Source organism: Barbatula barbatula (genome assembly GCF_947034865.1).
Source record: "Barbatula barbatula genome assembly, chromosome: 22".
NCBI classification, from domain to species: domain Eukaryota; kingdom Metazoa; phylum Chordata; class Actinopteri; order Cypriniformes; family Nemacheilidae; genus Barbatula; species Barbatula barbatula.
The window spans coordinates 6,666,826-6,688,734 of NC_136785.1; the positions used below are offsets into that span (position 1 = coordinate 6,666,826).

A 21,909-nucleotide genomic window follows, 5' to 3' on the forward strand; every position below is an offset into this window, starting at 1 on the left:
CGCATGCATGACGGTGACGTCAGGAACATGTCTCACAGCGCCGACTCGATGCAGAGAAATATTGAGTTCTTGCAAAAGCAGCACGGTGAAGCTCTAGGAAAATTACACGATGAAATAGAGTGTTTAAAGCGGGAAAATAAAGGTAAACGAATCTCAAATTTACTCATATACTGTATATTATAAGACTTGGTGTAAAGTAATTTGCAATGTGTAGTATACTTAATCGTATTAAGATACGGGTTACATTTTTAACGTATGATTCAGGCTGCTTTTTTCTTCAGCTATTTACAACAGACTTCTTTATTTTGACTGTTTTCAAGTCAGATGTGAGTGACATTTTTTAGGTATCATAAAGATGAATTATATACCATATACCTGCATTTATATTTGTTAATGACCATAGCTGTTAACAGGTGTACAGGGCTGATGCTATAGTAGAGGACAGGTAACCTGCTGACTGGAAGCCTGTTGAATGAAAAAAAACGATAGAATGCCCGATGTAACCTCTGTGGGTGGTAGTGTATCAGTTTACAGTAGAGAAAAGTTTCAGGGTATTGTTTCAGACGGCCAAAAGGAAAATGTGTTGCTTACAACAACCGTCTAAAACAAGATAACACTTTATGCTTTTTTATAAGGACATTTTTCAAAGCAACCCCACTCTGAAAAGTCGGTTCAAAATGTATGAATATGAACACTGGATGACAAATCATTCCTCATTGTGTACTTTTCTCTAACATTGCGGTCCAGAGCTGCAGTTCAGGCTGATCATGGAGCCATCAAAGTCGAACAGTAAGTGTTAAGACTCTGCCTTCACATTTTCTATATTAAAACTACATCACGTCATCCTGTTCCATCCCGTGAACACACAGGGTCCAGACGTAAAATCCACAGGCATCAAACAGACAACCACAAATTTCAGACAGATAGAGGCAACTATCTGGAGCAGACCCTCGATGACAAGCTCCTTCCACAGGGCGCAGACCTCAGGTGGTTATAAAGATATTAACCACATCTGTTATTGCCACTTCCTTTAAACCCTATGGCTCATACATGATAACTTCTCAGCTACTAGTATTTAAAATGTAACATTGTGCTATACCCCCAGCAATCATAGTAAATGTAGAGAAACAAGATCGAGTTCCTCAACTGCTCCCCTAGCAGTCAAGATAAAAGGTCCATCAGACGCTAAAGCAGGCTTCATCACTTCTCTACAGCCTTTAATGATCCAGTGTAGCCAATTGGATCCACCCCGACCGCCTACCCTGAAGGAGTGCGAGATCATCATACGACAGCTTTACAATGCTAACAGCATGCAGTCCCAAGAGGTGATGTCATAGTTGTTTAATACAAAACAACTCTTTAACATCGTTGTATTGAAGATTTTAAGCCAAGTGTCTTCTCAGATCCTGCGTGTGAAAGCTATCCTCAAAGACATTGTTTTCAACAAGAAGATCACTACAGAGAATTATATTCTGACCAAGGCTATTCTTGCTGATGGTCAAAGGTAACTTCTTAATCATTGCAAAAATATTATGATAAAAAAGTAATATGATAATTTGCTTTTTAAATTAAAAACAATTTCATAGTGTAATACTTGGAAGGTATCTTAATGTAGTAGGCTTTAGATATTTTAACATTTCCTGCCATTCACACCCAGATATCTTTCAATCCTTGATCTTTATTTTTTAGCAGAACCGAGGACTCTGATACATTTCCGCAGCTTTCTCTCCAAACACTGCCTAGAGGACTGTAAGTCACTGCTTTAAAAAGCCAGATATATTTTTTGACATAAACAGCAAGAATGTTTCTCTTACAGTATGAACAGATCTGCGTCTCAGGCTAGCAAAGCAGAGAAAGTGATCCTGCCTGCCCTCACCCGAAGTCTGCACAACAACATAGCAGAAAGACACAGGAGAACTCAGGCTGTTCAGAGACGTCGGCTGCAGAGGCCTATTCACTTAACAACCACACTGGGTTTTACCAAACATTATTAGGAAACACAGATTAAACTGAAACAGTTGTACAGAATGTCTAAATAATTTTATTGATCAAGCAATGCACAAACTGTTAAGGCTTTAGTGTACTGAACAAGATGCTGATGTAAATAAAAAAGACAAAGAAATGCAAAGTAACAAGTCATTCATATTGCCATTGTGCCATGGAGGTGCAAAGATTATATGGGTTTGCTGGTGGAAATCTTTAAGCTGCCGAGAGGCAAGCCTGTCTCACGCTTTGGGCCCAAGTGTTCAGCAACGCTGTCACAGAGTGCTTGTCAGGAAGCTGAAGGAGTTTGGAGGTCATGTTTTTATGAACAGTTTGCAGGAAAGGGTTCACCTCTGAGAACAGATGGAAGCATGTAAGAACTGTTGAGTTATGTTTATACCCAATACATTTTCATTTAAATTGGGTGCTCACAAGGGTTTGCATTTTTAAACAGTTTAGAATTACAAGTTGACACTTATGTAAAAAGCAGGCTTAGGCTGCCGTACCGTACTGCTGACCATCATCTTCCCAGTGTGGACTCTGATCGGGGTAATCTGCGGGAATACTCAACTGAAGAGGAGGAACACTGGGCAGGTTTTTATCATCTACACAGAGACCAAAGTAAGTAATTAATATACATGTATAAAATGGGGTCCAAATGAAAAACAGAAACTTATGACCTCAGACTATCAGCCAGCAATGTAAAGAGCGCAGGTTTAACCCACCGAGTTTGCAAATAAGATGCACAGATCCATTGTTGCTGCAATAGGATGGATCCAGATTGACCAGGAACATGGAATTGAGCCGAGCCACCTCCCCTTGAAGTATGTTAGGGATGGTCTGCCGGTCGTCATCTTCAAACTTCCGTTTACGGGACTGAATTAAAGGGCCCCTGCGATACATAATTTCATTTTATACATCACAGGTGATTACTGAACATTCAATATTACACTAAATAGACAGAGTTGAATAAGGGAAAAACTTACGTGATTGGTGGTCCATGAATGGCCGTCATAGCAGGAGCAAACGTGCGGTAAAGTGAATGGTTTAAAACGGGGGAACGAATGTTGGCCATGACGGCATCCAGCAGCGGCTGGCACAGGTACTGTTTTTTGGTACATGTCACTGGGGGAGGAGTCGGCTGGAAATAACAAACATTGTTAATAACTAAATAAGTATTGTAACCATATGTATGTCACCAGTAACTCACCACAGCCATATCGTTCTTCAGTTTCTCCAAAGCTATTTCACACTTCTCTAGGGTCTTAAGAGGACACCTAGTGGGTAGAAACAGTAATTCAAAATTAACCGAGGGATGTTGCAAAAGTCAAAAATGCAAGACACAGGACTGTTTGTTTTCCTACCGCGTGTTGGGGTCAGTCAGAATATTAAGCAAACTCTTCATTTTGCTCAGATCCTTTTTCCTATCTGTGAAAACAAACAACACACATAACTGTCAAATAAAGCAAGTAAACTACCACAGGCAGACAAAAAATCTCTAGTACCTTCATTTTTGTCGATTTTGTTGATCATCCTGCGCAGAGGCTCGATATATTTTGACAGCTGCTTTAGTTTGTCCATATATAGCTGATCATCAGACTGTGAGGTACCTGCTGGACTCATTACAGAGCTTGGGTTGCCTATAGTTAAAAAAACAATTATATAGGTTGAACATTTATGATCATTACAAATTAAGTAACTAAGGATAAAGTCTTTAACCCCTATTACTAACATTAAAAAGCAAATTGTATCTGATTATTTGTTTGTAATTATGACTTATTGTAAAGGAGCTCCTCTATGCATTAAAGCTGCTCTGTATTCAGAAAAGTGGCCTGGGTCAGGATCTGAAGATCATATCCCAGCCCTCTTCTCAGTGTTATTTCTTGTCTAATTAAAAGAGGAAAAATCATAAAATTCATATTTTTTGTACCTGGGGTGTTGAGTGGTCCAGGTGAAGGCACCTGAAGAGGGTAACTCTGTGGGGTTCGAGCGGAAGCTGGACTCTGGGATGGCTGGGGAGAGGGACTGGGCTGGAAACCCCCAGGGGATGGGGTTGGACCAGAGCTAGAGAGAAAAAGTAAAGTTATGATGGGTCTATGTAGTAACATGAAAAAGATATCAAATTAAAGGTCCCAAAGGCCTTCGCAAGTGGGTTTACCTGACAGAGTTAGGTTGAGAGGTGGGGGGCTGGGGTGACGGTTGAGGATGGGGTGGAGGAGGCATCGACTGGGGCGTCTGCACCTGAACTGGAGAGGGTGATGACATCATTTGCTGACCCTAAGTAACAGATGACAGGACAGATAAAAAATCAAAAATAGACCAGATCAGAAGAGGAGGATCTGCACGGGTAAAGCCAATAACCTAGAGGTGGTAACAGATCAGCTTGTTTTGACGCTACAGCACCAGTAGATGGCGCTACATAGCCAGTAGATGATCACACCATTGTAGCTTCCTAGCTTAGCATTCAGTGGCTTGTGATCTATTCAAAATGGACAATAACTTACCTGTGCCACACGTTTCATTTCAGGTAAAATTCTAGACATAATTTACTCTGCCCTAGGTGCTTCTGGGTAGTTTCTAAATGTTACTCATTGAGAAACTGGTTGGTGTAGTGGTAAAGGGAGGCACATAAGTGTTTAACTGAGGTAGAATTATTGGCGGCCTTCGTGTGGGAGTGCTCTAGCGTAAAGCCACAGATGTTTGCACCCACTGGGTTGCAGAGCGGCGACCCAGCACTCAGCCCTGCGGTAAATACCTGTGGCATTTGCTGTCCTCCCATGGCAACAGGGTTTTGAGGAATGGCAGAGTTCGGGGTGGCGCGGGGCAACCGGGTTGGAATTTGCATCCCAGGACGGAGCATCATCTTTGAGGAGGACAGAGGGGACAACAGACATGTCACAAGCAAAACAATAAATGCAGTGCATTAGCAGACATGACAGGAAGCACATGCAACAAGGCAAACATAAACAGATGTGACTCATCTGCAAGCACGGATGCACAATTCACACATTCACATTTAACTATGCAAAACAAGGCTATTTATAAAAAACAAAATGATGTGCCAGTGAAATGAAACTCTTCTGTCATTCTAAAGGCACTTAGTCAAGACAGAGTACGCAGGCCAATGGATTTCATGCTCCGTATTCATGTACCAGAACCATGCAAGGCAAGGAGAAATGCAATGGGTATTTCTGTGTCTCCAACAAGACACGTTTAAGTCGAGTTTGCCATCTAGTAATGTATAAAAAGCATTCAGAGGTAAAGGTAATGACTTTCCAAATAAGATGCAATGCAACGGTAAGGCCTCCAGGAAATGTTCGTGAACAATGCACAAAGAAAAATATCAGAGCATTGTAAGGACTAACCTAAAAAGGAATTCATTTCTTCAGGTCAGGTGCGTGCAGAATGAGCTTGTGGGTTTGAAATAGCAAGCATGCTGTCAAGCTGTTAGCTGCACACACATGCATAATGCAAATGAGATTGAAAGCTATTAAAACTTAAACTGCTTTATTGAATTTTACAGCTCTGCAAAAGCGAAGATATTTCGCTGGTTAACACCATTCAATCTCAGGATTTAGCATAAACTAGGGCCACACGTATGGGACAAGGTGAATGAAAGCAACAAAGCGAAATGTTGTCGAACGAATGGGACGATCACCCTTGGAAGAGGGATCTGACTTTGCGTATGATAAGACACCTAGTGCTGACAAATAAAATAAGTTGCCCTGGGAAGTCTGATCTATTTCAGCAAAATAGTGTACTCTGGGCAAAGTTGCAGCATCTTGGAAAACTCACTGATGATATTAACCAGTTTTATTGTATAATATTTGTTTTAATATATTTTATTACACAGTATAAACTTATAACATTTTTCTTTTACTTTAATATAATATGTGGATCGTTCAAACATAGAAGACGTGTCAGTGTGTCTGAAATGTTCCAATGTGGCATCTACATATACATATTAAGGGTTGTCACAATGTATTCGGTGGTTGCAGGGTAGTTATTTATTAGTGAAGACATCAGTAGTTCGAAACAAGCAGTCTAGACCGTGGCAGGCAACGAAACCTCATTCATAGAGCTAAAACGCATAACCGTTCGTTGTCATTTTGTCATTGTGCATTACTACGTTCCACCAACAGGCAAGGAACAAGTAGTTCTGACATTCACAAGAAACTCAAATAAACAAGAGTTGATTTGTGTAGCATGCATTTATTTCACGCCAAGTTGTTCATCTCAATCCTTGCGCTGCGCTTACCTGACCGGTAACTGTTGTGAGCTGGGCTGTCTGCTGAAGCTGCTGTTGTTGTTGTTGCTGCTGCTGCTGCTGTTGTTGTTGCTGCTGCTGCTGCTGTTGCTGCTGCTGCTGCTGATGTTGCTGATGTTGCTGTTGTTGCAAAACTCTTACCTGATCAGATTCACACACACAAATAACAAAATCTATAATAAAATCAGAGAATCAGACGTCTGCTTGCCTGTCAGTCTATCTCTGTGCTATAATGAGATTTATACATTGCCAGGTTAATGGCAAAAGTCTTGATAGAACATCTTGGCTTTGTCTGACATCAACAGGCAATTTCGAAATATCAGAACGATGTGCCACCTTGTCTTTTTCTCACTTAAATTTTTGCACTTCATCAACATCTCTTACTACACTGAACCCAATCATAATGTGTTCTGTTTCGATAGCTGATCTTTACCTGGATTGGTTGTTGCTTGAGCAGATGCTGTTGTTGTTGGCTCAGCGAGTTGATTTGTTGATGCTGCCCTGGGGCCATTTGTGCCAAAGACTGTGGCACCAAAACCTGCTGCGAATGAGGGGGCATCTGGCCTGCCACGCCTTGAGCTTGGGCTTGACCTTGAGCTTGAGCCTGTGCTTGGATTTGAGCCTGAACCTGGGCTTGATGCTGCTGTTGTTGTTGCAATTGCTGTTGTTGTTGCTGTTGTTGTAGTTGCTGTTGTTGTAGCAATTGTTGTTGCTGCTGCAGTTGTGCTAACTGCTGTTGTTGCTGCTGAATTCTAGTTTGGTGCAACTGTGAAGAAACCCAAACAATAAGCACTTAATGAAGACCGGAGTCTGGAGTCTGTATGGTCTTGAATTGGTCAATTAGAGCTGTTTATCTCAAGCTACCTTCATTGGTTAAGTCTAATTCACACTGATTCACACATGTGAATGTCTGTGTTTGTTGTGATGTCTTGGGATCACTATAAATGAACTAAAAATGTTGTACAAGCCAGAGCATTTATTTGGTAATCTTTTCATTACCAGTACCTGGTTCTGTTGCTGCTGCTGAGTCTGAGCCTGTTGCTGCTGCTGCTGTTGCTGCTGCTGCTGCTGTTGTTGTTGTTGTTGTTGTTGTTGCTGCTGTTGTTGCTGCTGGTTAGAATGCTGCAGCTGTTGATTCTGATGGTGCTGCTGTTGGAGTTGCTGGAGTTGTTTCATCTGTTGGAACTGGTGCATGGCTGTTTGCTGCGGTGGCTGCATGGCTGCCTGCTGCTGTGTCTGAAACTGCTGAAACTGAATGGACTGCTGCATCATCTGCATCTGTCCGGCAGAACCTGCTGGAGTAAGTATTGAATCAGATGTAATTTCATGGCAATTTATCTCTGTGGCTCAATTGTTAGATTGTTAATCTTACCAGCTTGCTGGCCGCCTGCAACTCCCTGCATGGTGTGTTGACCCATCTGCATTTGCACCATTGGCCCCATACCACTCATAGGTGGGCCAGGTGGGCGTGGTCCAATGCCAATGCCACCACCTCCACCCACTCCGGTCAAATTCTGTAGGGCATTCATGGGATCTGAAAATTAAACAATATGAAAATGTAATTTGACACTTACATGCAAAAAAATAGATTTAAGGGTTATTTTAATCCCCTCTTACCGGGTCCCCCTTGTGTCTTTTTATCTGCAACGAAAAAAATATGTTCGATACAAAGTTCTCATCCAAGAATCACAGCACATAAAAACGTTAAATCAAAAACATAGCAAACAACTTACGAATGTCTCTGAAATGAATGATCAGCCTCGCAACCAGAGACAAATACTCCTCCTGTCCAAAAACAGTCATTTGTCAAAAAGCCCAAAACATCAGTGCTTTTAATGATCACACAAAAACTAAAAATCGGTACTTACTCTGGTCTTTGCCTTAATATACACATGGTTCTCCATGTCAGTACAGGACTTAGTGTGAGCAGTTCCTGCTTTCCTCATGGCATCCTCTCTACAACATAAGACAGAAGTTCAGGTTAGATGAATATAGGTTTACAGAGAAAGCTCACTAGTCTGAAGAAAATAGTTAAGTGAAATACAAAATAAGCTTTGTCAAACAAACTGTAACCACAGTTTAAGTTAATTGCATTTATTATCTGTTGTGATTCGGCTGTACCACCCACTTCTGCAGGGATGCTGGATTAGTAGATAACGGAAGAAATAAGTAGTGTGTGCTTTAAAAAAAGGAATATATCCCTTAAGCTGAAATCCACAGCTCAAAAGCACTAGCAAATTAAATACAGAAAGTAATAATAATATCAACATTAAGTTTCTGGGACTGTCAATGAAAAAACAAAACCATCGGGTATAGACTATATATATTATAAGTATTATCAGAACAACTTATAACGATTTAAAAGTCACAAATGCCACGCCTTCTACTGAAAGTTTGTTCAATTTAACGAATAGTAACCTTATTTGTACAGTAGTTTCTCAGGTCCTCTGGATATCTGGGCGCATATTTAATGACGCAAACGTAACTGTATCTTAGCTGGCAACATAGCTAAATAAGTAACGTTAACTGAATTAGAAATTACTTAATTAATAGACTTACTAATCGCTTTTACTAAATATCACGTTGCTTACTTTCACTTTAATAATATCAAAGTTCGCAGTGTTTCACAGACTATGTGGGTAAAAACATGGCTGAGCATCAGCTAGTTAGCAGCTACCAAGCTAACAGCACTATTTCCGTGCGCTGAACCATATTCCTCGCACATCCAAACAAATAATATTTCATGGGAAATACTTGCATTTGAGCCACCACTTTCTGTCGAAAGGCTGTGCTCCTCCAATCGCTATCAGAGCCTGAGACGTCCATTGTTGATATTTTTAAATAACGTTGAACAAGCCTTTCAGTTTCAGGTAGTGATGGACGCGTTCGAAACACTGATTCGTGAAACTTCGAATCCTTTGCGAATCGTTTGTTTTGATTCAATGCTTCGGAGCGCGAATCGAACGAGTCAAGTCATGGGCCAAGTGACATTATTTTAAAACAGTCGAGTTTTTTGTGTATGATTATATTAAGATGTTATGTGAAAAATCCCCAAATCCAATGTATGGCTGTAACTGATCTCGATTCATAATATAATAATAGTAATGTGATTCAGTGGGTTGTCTAGTCTTTCAATGTGACAGGAGCAATGGATGAACCAGGGGCCTTAAACAGAGATTAAATGTATACACAGAATATATCAAAATGACAAAAGAACAGTAAATGCAAATACTTTTTGAGTTTTCCCTGTAGCTTTGGAAGCATCTACATGCATGCATAAGGACAAGTACATGGGAAGTGAAATACTACGTATGTACTCACGGAAATACTACGTATGTATAATACGTATGTACTCACGGCTCATAATTTCAGTCATATCACACACACACAAACATAAGATTAATTTATGACACTCGGTTCAAAAGATCCCTTACTGTTTTTCAATTCAATTTTATTTATATAGCAATTTTAATTGTTGCAAAGCAGCTTTACATGCATCATAATTAAAAATAATATTATTAATAATAATAGTAGTGGTAAAAAATGTAAGACTTCATATGGTATTAAGACACATGGTGAAAGTTAATATTGAGTTGTATTTTGAATATATACAATATTGAAGTTTTTCTCTATGCAATGTACACTGATGAAACATGTCTGAAATCAATGTGAAAATGTCAATTATTCAATTGAAGATTATTGTTGAATTTAAGTATATTATTATTTGAAATATTGTTATCAGGACTGCGAGTCCAGAGTGGTTGTGTTTTATTTAGAATTTGTTAAGTCAAAGTGTCTTGTTTTACATCTGTATTACCAATTTAACAAGATCATTTACATTTGTTACAGGTAAAAACTAAAATATGAATCCACTTTACATAAACTGCTGCAGGATTATGGTTTGAAGCAACTGCAAACAGTCATCAAAACAATAAATACACAATGACAACCAGACAATGTGGCCTTAAAAATATAAAAAATATAAGTTTTGGAACACAGCACAAAAAATGTACAAGCAACTTTTATGGTCCTTTTTCTGTAAATAAATTATTCTTTCAATTAATGTTACATTACAGTTGCCTAGACAACTGTTAAACTTACCAGACTGCTGGCCACCAGTTATACAATATGACCGATTAAAATAGCAGAAGAGGTATTTTGAAGATTAAATCTAATTTATTAAAGCTAATAAATCGTTTTTACTAGATGTCACGTTGCTTTCTTTTACTTCATAGCCTATTTGAAGAGTTTGGTTCCAAAATTAGATATTTCCGTTCATTTATTTATTTAAATCATGTTTTTTATTATGTTATCATGTATTTGTGTTTATTGTGTTAGTTAGCTGTATTTTTTTAGTTATTACAGGTTAAATCAAAACAGACCAACTGCAGTTTCATTGATACTAATTTGAATGCACAATAAAAAACAGGATTTTTAGGAAGTTTAAAAACTGTGTTTTCTCATTTGGGAACCAAACTCTTAATTTTTTGGTAGCATGCCTGGACATCACCAAACATAGCTGTTCCTGTGCACGCAACAATAATCATCTTACAAACACAAACACATCCAAATAATATTTAATGGAAAACACTTACATTTGAGCCACCACTTTCTGGCCAAAGGCTCTGCTCCTATAGTCGCTAGAATCCACATTGTTGATTTGGTTTTCACCTTACGTTAAGACTTTTCAAGTGTAATGGAGTGATGGACACGTACAGTATGAAACGCTGATTCATGACCGTGAGGTTTCGAATAAGTTAAGAATCATTTTTGAATCAGTGCTTCGGACAGCGATTCAGTCAAGTCAATAGACAAGTAAAGTTTTTTCAAACCATTCTTCGTTACGTCACATTGCAAAACACTGTGATTTTATTTACATGCTGTGTCAAATAAACCAGCTTTCAATGTATGGTTGTTAGTGTAACTGATCTCTCGAATCAATTAGGTTTATTAAAGAAAATGGATACAGTGGATATCAGATGATTGCCTCTTATTAATCCTGATTCAGGAGTACAATATGTACATTGGTTATTTTATAATTCCAGTATTACCAACTGTTATTTTTGTATGTAAACTAGGAATAGGCCCTGCTAGGGTGTGGTTATTGTGTCCAATGCAGAAAAGCCATAAATGATAACTTTTTAATTTCACATTTGTTATGGAAAATAAATGCTGGCTTCCAGGCCAAATAGCTTCATTCACTGTCCTCTGTTCATAGTTAAATAATTAAACATGGTTGACTCATCTCATGACTGCATCATTAAATGTACTGATTTGGATTGTGTGCAAGTAATATGAATAACACATATTTGACAAACAATCCTCGAAAATCCTTTTTAAGTTGTCCAGTATGTCTATGCTTTGTTTAATTTAGCAATTACATACAAATGAGCAAAAAATTTAAACAGGGGCCTACACGTTTTTTGGGAGACGGTAGACGGAGTTTCACCTCACTGCAGCGGAATCGGTTTGTTGTATCACTGCACTTGTACTTTCTTTCATATTAGTGTATTTTATTCATAGCATACATTGATACTTATCACTGTTGTTGCTTAACTTATCCTGATATCTCAATGACCATCTCCTGGTTATTTACTTGAAGATCTTAAACCAAAACACTCAGCGCCGTTAGCATAACACAAGCATGCTAGCGGGCTTTCTGTTTACACTGCTAAATATCTTATCGCCTTATAGTTTTCTTGTGTGCTAACGGTTTCTCTCTTAAGCGTATATACTAAGAATCACCGAGCAGCCTTGGTAAGTTGGAATTACTCTTCAAACCCGGTGAGTTATGGCTTCTTCTCCTATTATTGTCACTTGCACCTCATGTCAAATGTTTAGCTTAGCCTTCTCTGTCAACGGCGAGGGCTTTACATTAGAAGATTAAAAATGACAGACCGACACCGTGGAATAATGAACTCACTCAGGCTCTAAAGAAAGCGGCACGAAAAATGGAGCGCAACTTTATGAAAATATTAGAGAAAAAATTATATCTATGCAACCAGAAGTGAATCCCGCAGAACAAACGACTAACTACAGTGCTTCTAAGGAGAAATTACGTTTATTTTCTACTATAGATCACGATGAACTCTGTAAAATCATTAGATCATCTAAATGAACTTCATGCATGTTAGACCCTATACCTACAAATCTACTGAAAGAGATGCTCCCAGAAATTATAGATCCTCTACTTAGCATTATTAACTCATCTCTGACATTAGGACATGTGCCTAAAGCATATAAGGTGGCTGTTATAAGGCCCCTTGTCAAAAAACCCCATCTGGACCCTGGAGAACTAGTTAACTACAGACATATATCGAATCTACCTTTCTTATCTAAAGTTCTGGAAAAAGTAGTCTCGATTCAAATATGCTCCTTCCTCCAAAGGAATGAGATTAATGAAGATTTCCAGTCTGGATTTAGAGCACATCACAGTACAGAGACTGCTCTGATTAGAGTTACAAATGATCTGCTTATGGCGTCCGACCGAGGTTGTAACTCCTTATTGGTGCTGCTAGATCTGAGTGCTGCATTCGACACCATTGACCACAGCATGCTCCTACATAAACTCAAAAATGATGTTGGTATTAAAGAAATAGCTTTGAAATGGCTTAGATCTTATTTATGCGACCGTTTTCAATATGTAGCAATAAACAATAAGGTATCACGCAAATCGCAAGTCCAGTACGGTGTACCACAGGGCTCAGTCTTAGGGCCTATGCTCTTCGCATTATACATGCTACCTCTAGGAGATATAATAAAGCTTCATGGAGTAAGCTTTCACTGTTATGCTGATGATACGCAACTTTATATGTCCTCGAAGCCTCATGAAACACAGCAATTCCATCGAATAGTGGAATGCATAGTCGATATAAAAAAGTGGATGAGTAGCAATGACTGAACTGAAGTGTTACTTATCGGACCGAAAACCGCCCTACGTAACAACCAAGAATACTGCTTAACTATTGATGGATCTTCCATAAAACCCTCATCTTCAGCTAAGAATCTTGGCTTTATATTCGATAGTACTCTGTCATTTGAGAACCAGGTCGCCAACACCTGTAAAATTGCGTTTTTCCATCTTTAAAATATATCTAAACTACGTCATATGCTGTCACCATCAGATGCAGAGAAGCTTATACATGCATTTATGACATCAAGACTAGATTACTGTAATGCACTATTAGGTGGTTGCCCTGCAGGCCTATTACAAAAACTCCAACTGGTCCAAAATGCGGCAGCTCGAGTTCTTACGCGTACAAAAAAGTATGAGCATATTAGCCCGGTTCTGTCAACCTTGCACTGGTTACCTATAAAGCATTGCATAAACTTTAAAATCTTGCTTATTACCTATAAAGCCTTGCATGGTTAGCTCCTCACTACTTGAGAGAACTTCTAACGTATTATAGTCCATCACGTGCACTACGCTCTCAGGTGTCAGGTCAGTTGGTAATACCTAGAATTTCAAAATCAAGTGCAGGCGGCAGATCCTTTTCCTATCTAGCGCCTAAACTTTGGAACAGTCTTCCCTGCACTGTCCGGGAGGCAGACACACTCTGTCAGTTTAAATCTAGACTAAAGACGCATCTTTTTAATCTTGCATACACTACACTATCATAATATATATATTTCAAAGATCTAGGCTGCACTAGTTAGATCAACCGGAACCAGGGACACTTCCAATAACAACTGATGCATTTGTTGCATCAAATAGTGCAGAACAGTACTCTACTCTCAGCCAGTCTTGTCTCATTGTTCCAAGGTTGCCAGAGCGGGCAGGATGCAGTCCAAGGTTACCGGAGCGGGCAGGGCGCAATCCATTCCCAGACCTGACAAATGCTGGACGAAGGACGTGGCGACTCTACAAAACTTCAGTCGCTATTAGATTATTCATGATAATTTTAAATCTAACTTTTTTTTATTTTGCCTTGTTGTGCAAGCACTGTCGAGCTTGTGCAGAGGCAGCAGTTTTTGCCAGAGGGGAACTGGAATCCCCTGGTTAGGCCTGGTTTCCCTCTGAGGTTTTTTTCTCCTCCAATGGAGTTTTGGTTCCTCGCCACCGTTTGCATAGGCCGGGGGGGGCCGCTAGAATTTGATAGTCTTATTTAATTAACACTGCATATAGGAATTTATTGTGTGTCTGATATTTGACCTGTGTTTTGACTTCCATAACCTTTTATGTTTTACTTGTAGTCAATGTTTTCTTGTACAGCTGCTTTGTAACAATGAAAATTGTAAAATGCGCTATATAAATAAAGCTGACTTGACTTGATGTAAAAGACGCGAATTGACCATATGGTTTCACTTGTAGTTGAGATATTATGACTATGTTTGATCTTAGATAGTCCTGGAAAGGGTTACAACAAGGCCATCTGATCTACTTTCTCCATCTTTTTCACTCTGTGCGTGTGTGTGCGTGCGTGCGTTCTCAGGCAAATACTTTTTTTCCATACTAAATCCCACCTTGCAAGAAAGAATTAGAAAATTTGAACTGGAAGACATAAAATGAAAGCGAATCTAACATTCAAGATTTGAAGGGACTACCAGGATTCAGCATTTTACATAAAATACCTTTAAAATATTATGGCAACAAAAAGCCCTTAATATAATAATAAATTACAGTCGTTTTAGATTGTTTAAGTAAACTCTCCTTATTTGTATTTAAGGTTCTGGATGATATTTTTATTATTAGCCTGTATCCCACACGTTTCGTCTTCATTATTATCTCTTATCACACATTCGTGCAGATTGGGTTTGACACGAAGAAATGCGATAGGCCAAATAACCACAAGGTTTCCAGGTGTGAACAAGGTGGGTGAAGCTTGGCCCACAACACTCGTATATGAAGATGCACCAGCTCGCTGTTAAATAGCCCAACCTTTAAACTTTCACATTAATAGTAATGCTTACAATGTCCCCGAAATAATAGCCTGCCTAATGTGCTCCGTTGCGGTTCAGAGGATTTGAAATGCCGCGCCTTTGCACGACACTGTTTATTCTTCCTCTTAACAGTGACAGCCGCTCGAGGCGTTCGTGACGGGTGATCAGACAGAGCGGGAGCGCGCGCAGATCCGCCCTCCAGACGCCATTTCTCGGACGGTGTGGGGAGTTGCTTTCCCACCAACACGGAGAAAGACAGAAGAAAATACAAGAGAAACTTACATTTATCGGTCGCCGTGTCGCGCGGTGAAGTCGCTCGCATTCAAGGAGAGCTACGTGCAAGGAAGGAAACTTTATGTTGTGAGATTTTTCGCAATTCACTTCAGTTCGTTTTGTGTGAAGACGTGTTGCGGGCCGCCATTTTTGTTACAGCCTTCGAAGTCTGTTGGGAGTCTAAATAAGAGACAAAACTCCTCCGGGTGTTGGTCTAGTGCGTGAACAAGGACTCGTCGGTGGACGCGTCTGTCATATGCCGCCAAAATTGTCATGCAGAGCGATTTATTAACAAAACATTGCGATGTTTTCATCATCTTGAGAGGACGGTGACTGGAGACGGCTAGCAGGCTAACGCGTTATATTGTTTGATAAGCTGCAGCTTCATTCACGGAAGAGAGAAAGGGAAGGGGAACTTTAACTGAAAATACGCGTTTTCTGTGTTCGCTGCTAACTTTTTGGTGGTTTTTACCGGTTGTAAACCTCCCGCGATTCCTGTGTTGGTGGAAAAAGAGCGATGCATCAAAGTTGGTTGACGCTAGTCGCAGCCTGTCTGGTGAAACGTCAGGTTGCGGTTCAGTAAAACAGTCGATTTGGTTTGCCTTGGATTTGACAGAAGTCCAAAACATTAGCCAGCTTGTGTAAAAACAAATATTCGAAGTTTAAATACCTCATAATTTCATTTTAAACGTATTTTGTCAGAGGTACGAGTGTATTTATTGTATAGCAAGTATGTCGTCTGCAAGGTTCGACTCCTCGGATCGAGCCAGCTGGTATTTCGGGCAGGTCTCAAGACAGGAGGCGCAGAATAGGTTACAGGGACAGAGACACGGGATGTTTTTGGTTCGAGATTCGTCCACCTGCCCTGGTGATTATGTACTGTCGGTGTCCGAAAACTCCAAGGTTTCTCACTATATCATCAACTCTTTGCCAAACAAGAGATTCAAGATAGGCGACCAAGAGTTCGATAATTTACCTTCCCTTTTGGAGTTTTATAAAATACATTATCTGGACACGACTACATTGATAGAGCCTGCGCCAAGGTAAGTAATGTTACAGTAATAGTTTTTGACGTTGTCACATAAATCCATTTCCTTTTTTCTTATTTATGTACACTTCCCTCTCCTGCATTGCTGCTCTATGATCACATATATTTTTATGACTCAGAGATACTGCTAAGATAAGATTGGTCAGTTAAACCTAATTGAATGAGGAATCAGGAAGTTAACTGTTCGCGTGAAAGAGCACGTTGGGGGGTGGATTCAGTGTTGCAGTTAAGCATCTTATTTTTATCTTTAATATTCTCATCATATACCGTTTATACTTTACACAACAGGTACCCCAGTACCTCTCTGAACAGTGGCCCTATTCAGACAGCTGGTGGAGATGAGAACCAGGAGTATGTGCGGACTCTTTATGACTTCACTGGTAGCGATGCTGAAGACCTTCCTTTCAAGAAGAGTGAAATTCTGATTATTCTGGACAAACCCGAGGAGCAGTGGTGGAGTGCCAAGAACAAAGAAGGCAGAGTAGGGATGATTCCTGTTCCATATGTAGAAAAACTGGTGAGACCTCCTCACCCTGGTCAGCCTGGCCACGGTTCACGCAATTCGAATAGCTACGGTATACCTGAACCAGCACACGCCTATGCCCAGCCTCAGACTCCGTCGCCCTTGCCCCCTGTCACGCCCGGTGCTGTCATCAATCCGCTGCCTTCCATGCAGAATGGACCAGTTATGGCTAAGGCTATCCAGAAACGGGTGCCATGTGCATATGACAAAACTGCTTTGGCGCTAGAGGTGGGTTGTTTATTTTGATCTTTTGACAACTTTGGTAGAAACACTCCTCAAAATATCTCTTAACAAATGTTCACTTCCTGTGTTTTTATAGTGAAATGTGTGCTTTTTAGTGGTTGAAATATTAAGTTGACTTTCTGTAGTCGTAATAATTTGTTAAATTGGTATTTAGAGAAGCGGTGGATTTACAGCAAGTAACTGTCTGCTTTTTCACATTTTTTATCTAGACAAATTGCTTTCAGCTGCCTCCGATTCCAATTTATCAGAAATGTGTGTGACATTAGATGAGCTCAGGTTGAGAAAATGAGAGTGGGATGAAGGTTAATTTGCGAGTTCTACAGATTTTTTTAACCAGGGACGATATGGGTAGTTTCTAGCAATCTACAACATGTTTTATTTCTTTTATGTTTCTAGTTAACAAACTGTTTTATTAATCTTTTGGTTGATTTATAGGAATTCATTACATTTTCATTCATTACATATGGTCAGATGGTGCGAAAATGCGTAATGACCAATATTTTCTCCTGATGACTCGTCAGTTCATGTCCTTACTGCTCAGTTCTGCATTCCTAAGGGACTTTCCTTGAAGCAAACCTAACACTTGCCGTTTGGCTGTATAAATGGAAAAACAAAGCTTTAACGTTCATACGTCAGATTAAATCTAAAGTGTGAGAAACACGACTGTCATTGAAAGTTTATTTACTTGCTGCCTCAAGGTGATTGTTAAATCCATCACTTTACATAAGCCCTGCGTCTTTATTGAATCCGTTTCACAATCCTCATCAAAAATGTGGTAATGTTTTTAAACAAACTAATGGGAACATGTATTGAAATCAATGAGTAACAACAATGAAACTCTTCTTTTCACTTATGTTTTTTTTCAAGTTTTTGGGTTAGGAAGGGCACGGATTTGCACAGGCCAAAGGTGTGTAATTTAGTGTGTAATTCTGAATTGGTTTGTTCAGCATTTACTATTGAATTCCATGCATAAAGTCATCACACCTGGCAAGTTCCAACACTCCTCCATCTGTGTCTACATGCAAGGCCTTGTCCATTTGTAAAAAAAACATTACATAACATATTTATTAGTCATCCACTTAATGTGCCTGTAGATTCGGCTAGTAAAAAGAAAAGGGCAGAGCAACTCATGGATTGGATAAAATTTGTTTTCAGGTTTTTGCATAGGTTGTTGCGTTTTGAATCATAAATTATGACATAATTGTATGGCCTTAAGCAAAATGGTCGTATTTAGCACAGCTGTTTTGAGAAAAATAAGCAAGTTATGTAAAACATTTAGTGAAAATTACTGCTTAAATTAAAATATAGTGAAGAGGATGATTTAAAGGGTTCATACGTTTAATAAATATGCCACAATAGCTATATAGTGGTATTTTAATCAAAAATTAAATGGATATAAAGTATGTCATGCAAAGGCTTTGTGAAAAGTTTCCCATTGCAACTGGACAGAATTTTGTTCAGCATGAACAATGTGAATATCACCATTTTACATGCATAATTTGTATTTTAACTGTATTTTATTCTTTTATTTCATAGGTGGGGGACATTGTGAAAGTAACTAGGATGAACATCAGCGGCCAGTGGGAAGGCGAGGTAAACGGCCGGAGAGGTTTATTTCCTTTCACCCATGTGAAAATATTGGACCCCCAAAACCTGGATGAGAGTGAATGACCTGGGCCTTGCTGCGTCAACACCATGCCGACTTGCTGGCAGTCCCATCATGTCACCATCGGTATTGCGCTTGCCTGCCTTGGGACTCAGCCAGGATGCATTTCTCAAGCAAAGCATTTGCGCGGCTTCTGACTGTTTACAGCTCTGAAATCAGTGGGTTCTTAATCCCTCTCACCTGGTTGCAGGCGAATCAGTATTTTATTGTGTCTGCCCTTAATGTCCTCTTTATCCATGCCATCAGTACACGTGCCGAGGTGACATCACCCCCCAACAATTTTCTGCCTTTAGCTTTGGCTTTTTCCAAGCTAAATATGTTTGTGTTAAAGGGAATTGAATTTCTTTCAAGGTTGTGGAACTGCAGATTACACCACCTGGTTTGATTGCCAACTGCTTACCTTAAATAAATGTTTCCCATATATTTTGCCTTGTTACATATGAACATAATCCTAGTGATACTGATATGACACTTGGTAACAGCCCTGGATTGGCTACATCTGAATAAGGGTAGAGTATTTCAGTGGCAGGTCCTTAAGAGTAGAAACAACTGCTCCACTTCTGATTGACTTTTAGAAGAGGTCCACCAGTTTTTCCTCAATGAGTAGAACATTTTGGACTAGTCTACTGTAGTGTTTTTATTTGTTCCATAACTTGAAATCTGTAAATTGCAGTACTAGTGTAACTAGATGGTTGTGGCTAGACCACCGGGGATTTAACTTTCGAATGGTGAAGGGCTTGTCTGTGGAGCATTTTGTATCCAGATGTTATGTCTTGACGCGAGAGAGGGTTTGGAGAGAGTAAGAGGGGAAATAAATCCACCTCTGTACCATTGGGCAAGCTGGAAGTTTCACCTGTGCAATCATAAGCTCATCTCTTGTTGACTGGATTTAGTTTCTGACTCTCCCCTCATTCTGGTCTCATACTCGTGGCAGTAAAATCTGGTTCTCTCTCTTTCTTGACTGTTACAGCACATTACAAGGTCTCTGCTATACAGATATTCAACTTTGATAGTTTCTGCATAATTCAGTTAAGAACTACTAGCTTTAAGGTTTCCATCTGTTTCTTTCTTACGTTTGCCAGCTGATGAATAATGCATTTACTGTGTGTTGGAATAAAATGGTGTGAAAAGTTTGAATGAGGTGACTTATTCGAAAAAAGGGATAAAATGCCTGCTGGTGGCCTCTGTGCATGACCTCCTTGCCAAGAGGACGTTTCCTCTTAGGTTAAATGCTGCTTTGTGTCATGTCTTTTTTTGTCTGATGTTTTCCTTTTTCAAATTAATGCCTCTGTTTGATTTCCTTCTTCAGCATCAAGATTAAAATTATATTAAGCAATAGACCAACTCTTATATTTTAGATTCGCTTTGAATAATTTAAGGTTTCAAATGTGTAAGAGTTTTTGTAAGGCTTTAACAGTATTACTGTGTTCTTGTTTCACATTGCAAAATATTAATGTGCTCTCTTCGGTTTAAAATGAAAATTTGTGCCTTTTATTTTTCTTACATAATTTACATGTGTTAATATTTCCCATGGTTAACACCTGTGCTGGTATTACCCATCATGTACAGAACAAGTTAATAAAATTATGTCTACTTCTCTGTTCTAGTATGGTCAAATTTCAGTGTGCGCATATTGTAAACATTGCTTTGAATCTTTCATTCTGGAGGCTTCCGTTTCCTAAAAGGGGCTAACTCCAAATCCCTATTTCTACAGACATTCTGCCCAACGAAATGGTGACACAACAGTCTGTTTAGAGAAAGCGTCCTGTATCTGGAACAGGGGGTTGGTTACTTAATCTCACTTGAATTTTTATTAGTGGCAGTTGTGATTGTGACTGTGCCCTGGAGAGAGGAGATAATTAAAGAATTTTAATGAAGTGTTTAAAAAAAGAAATCTGTGCTATGATGACCTAGAGAAAGTTAAGAAGCTCAAGCTTTGCTTTTTATGTGGTAAATCAGAATAAGTTGTTTGGCCCTGTGGCCTTAAACAAGTTGATATTGATGTATTTGCTCTCCGTTAGTGTATTTTACTTGTGCCGGATAGGGTTCCTGTGGCTTAGATTTGAACAGTGAGGGGCAAGTATTCGCAAGTTTAAAAAGGAGAATTAGGGATCAGTGCTTGTTTTTGTCAGTTGGCATGGATACATCATGACAAGTTTCCTTAACTATTCAGAAACATTGTGAAGCAGAACCCGTGACAGCAGAATATTTAGCAAAAAACATTTAAAGAAAAAATGCATAATTGTAAACATTAAAGATTTTGAGACGTCAGTGTAAAGTGTACCTATTAAAAGTCAAAGCAGGCAGCATTACAAAGTGAATATGTGTGTTAAAAAATGTTGCTTGCATAATACATGAGGTAATTTTAAAGAGTACATTATATGTCCCTTACAAATTTCAGGCATGCATTACTGCATGTAAAGGTTTGTGACAGGAATTATTTAATTTGATATCAAGTTTCTGCCGGGACACATCTGCACATTTAAATATCCTATTCCACTAGATGGGATTGATGGAAATGGTTTCTTTTTGAGGACAATCGTGAGTGCCGGGTCAATGCAGGTCCATTTTAGTCCATTACCAGCCTGTCCCAAGGCTAATTTTGCTGCTATAGATTGAACTTGACCGTAATGAGGGGCTGGCTGGCTGGCACCTAAATGGTGACCTCAATATCAGCTTTAAGGCTACATGTATGAAAGGCCATATATATTAGGAAAGATAACTAAAGAAAAATGTTCTCCAGTCATTTAATGTTAAACATACTCATCAGATATGAGACTTCCTCACACTTTTTCAACGCCAGATGTAAATCATACAACTAACATGACACATGATGAGGAACATCAATATCTCATCAACATCAACATCAATATGTTATCAATATGCTTCTGTTAGAGAGTCAATGTTAAGAAAAAGTTGTCTCTGTGTTAGTAGCTCAGTGTCTGTCTAAATCAATCTTGAGATCTTCCAGAATCTTTATGTCCCATTTGGGAGTAATGTCAATGAAACATTTACAGGACATAGCC

General features: G+C 39.2%; 3 protein-coding genes across 6 annotated transcripts; 2 read left to right on the forward strand and 1 right to left on the reverse strand.

Annotated features, from left to right (window-relative positions):
• Nucleotides 1–5: 5 nt before the first annotated feature.
• Nucleotides 6–2,102, forward strand: ccdc74b (coiled-coil domain containing 74B). Its single transcript, XM_079486533.1, has 7 exons — nucleotides 6–142; nucleotides 748–789; nucleotides 870–987; nucleotides 1,106–1,325; nucleotides 1,404–1,504; nucleotides 1,690–1,749; nucleotides 1,817–2,102. The coding sequence occupies exons 1-7, from the start codon at nucleotides 28–30 to the stop codon at nucleotides 1,992–1,994; spliced, it is 834 nt and encodes a 277-aa protein (XP_079342659.1). The 5' UTR covers nucleotides 6–27; the 3' UTR covers nucleotides 1,995–2,102.
• med15 (mediator complex subunit 15) lies at nucleotides 2,021–15,667 on the reverse strand. Of its 4 annotated transcripts, none has more exons than XM_079486530.1 (18): nucleotides 15,413–15,667; nucleotides 8,119–8,206; nucleotides 7,984–8,035; nucleotides 7,868–7,891; nucleotides 7,623–7,784; nucleotides 7,256–7,545; nucleotides 6,684–7,016; nucleotides 6,242–6,391; nucleotides 4,739–4,846; nucleotides 4,142–4,260; nucleotides 3,914–4,047; nucleotides 3,489–3,623; nucleotides 3,348–3,411; nucleotides 3,194–3,260; nucleotides 2,970–3,124; nucleotides 2,709–2,875; nucleotides 2,490–2,588; nucleotides 2,021–2,336 (listed from the first exon to the last, which is right to left on the reverse strand). In XM_079486530.1, exons 2-18 carry the CDS (start codon nucleotides 8,194–8,196, stop codon nucleotides 2,200–2,202), a joined length of 2,274 nt encoding a protein of 757 aa, XP_079342656.1. In that variant the 5' UTR covers nucleotides 8,197–8,206; nucleotides 15,413–15,667; the 3' UTR covers nucleotides 2,021–2,199. The 4 variants fall into 4 exon arrangements, with proteins under 4 accessions (XP_079342656.1, XP_079342654.1, XP_079342655.1 ...); XM_079486528.1 differs by lacking the exon at nucleotides 15,413–15,667 and adding an exon at nucleotides 9,009–9,171; XM_079486529.1 differs by lacking the exon at nucleotides 15,413–15,667 and adding an exon at nucleotides 9,009–9,133 and having other exon boundaries at nucleotides 7,256–7,542.
• crkl (v-crk avian sarcoma virus CT10 oncogene homolog-like) lies at nucleotides 15,283–20,482 on the forward strand. The gene is made up of 3 exons (XM_079486532.1): nucleotides 15,283–16,446; nucleotides 16,740–17,202; nucleotides 18,754–20,482. The coding sequence occupies exons 1-3, from the start codon at nucleotides 16,136–16,138 to the stop codon at nucleotides 18,886–18,888; spliced, it is 909 nt and encodes a 302-aa protein (XP_079342658.1). The 5' UTR covers nucleotides 15,283–16,135; the 3' UTR covers nucleotides 18,889–20,482.
• Nucleotides 20,483–21,909: the final 1,427 nt, after the last annotated feature.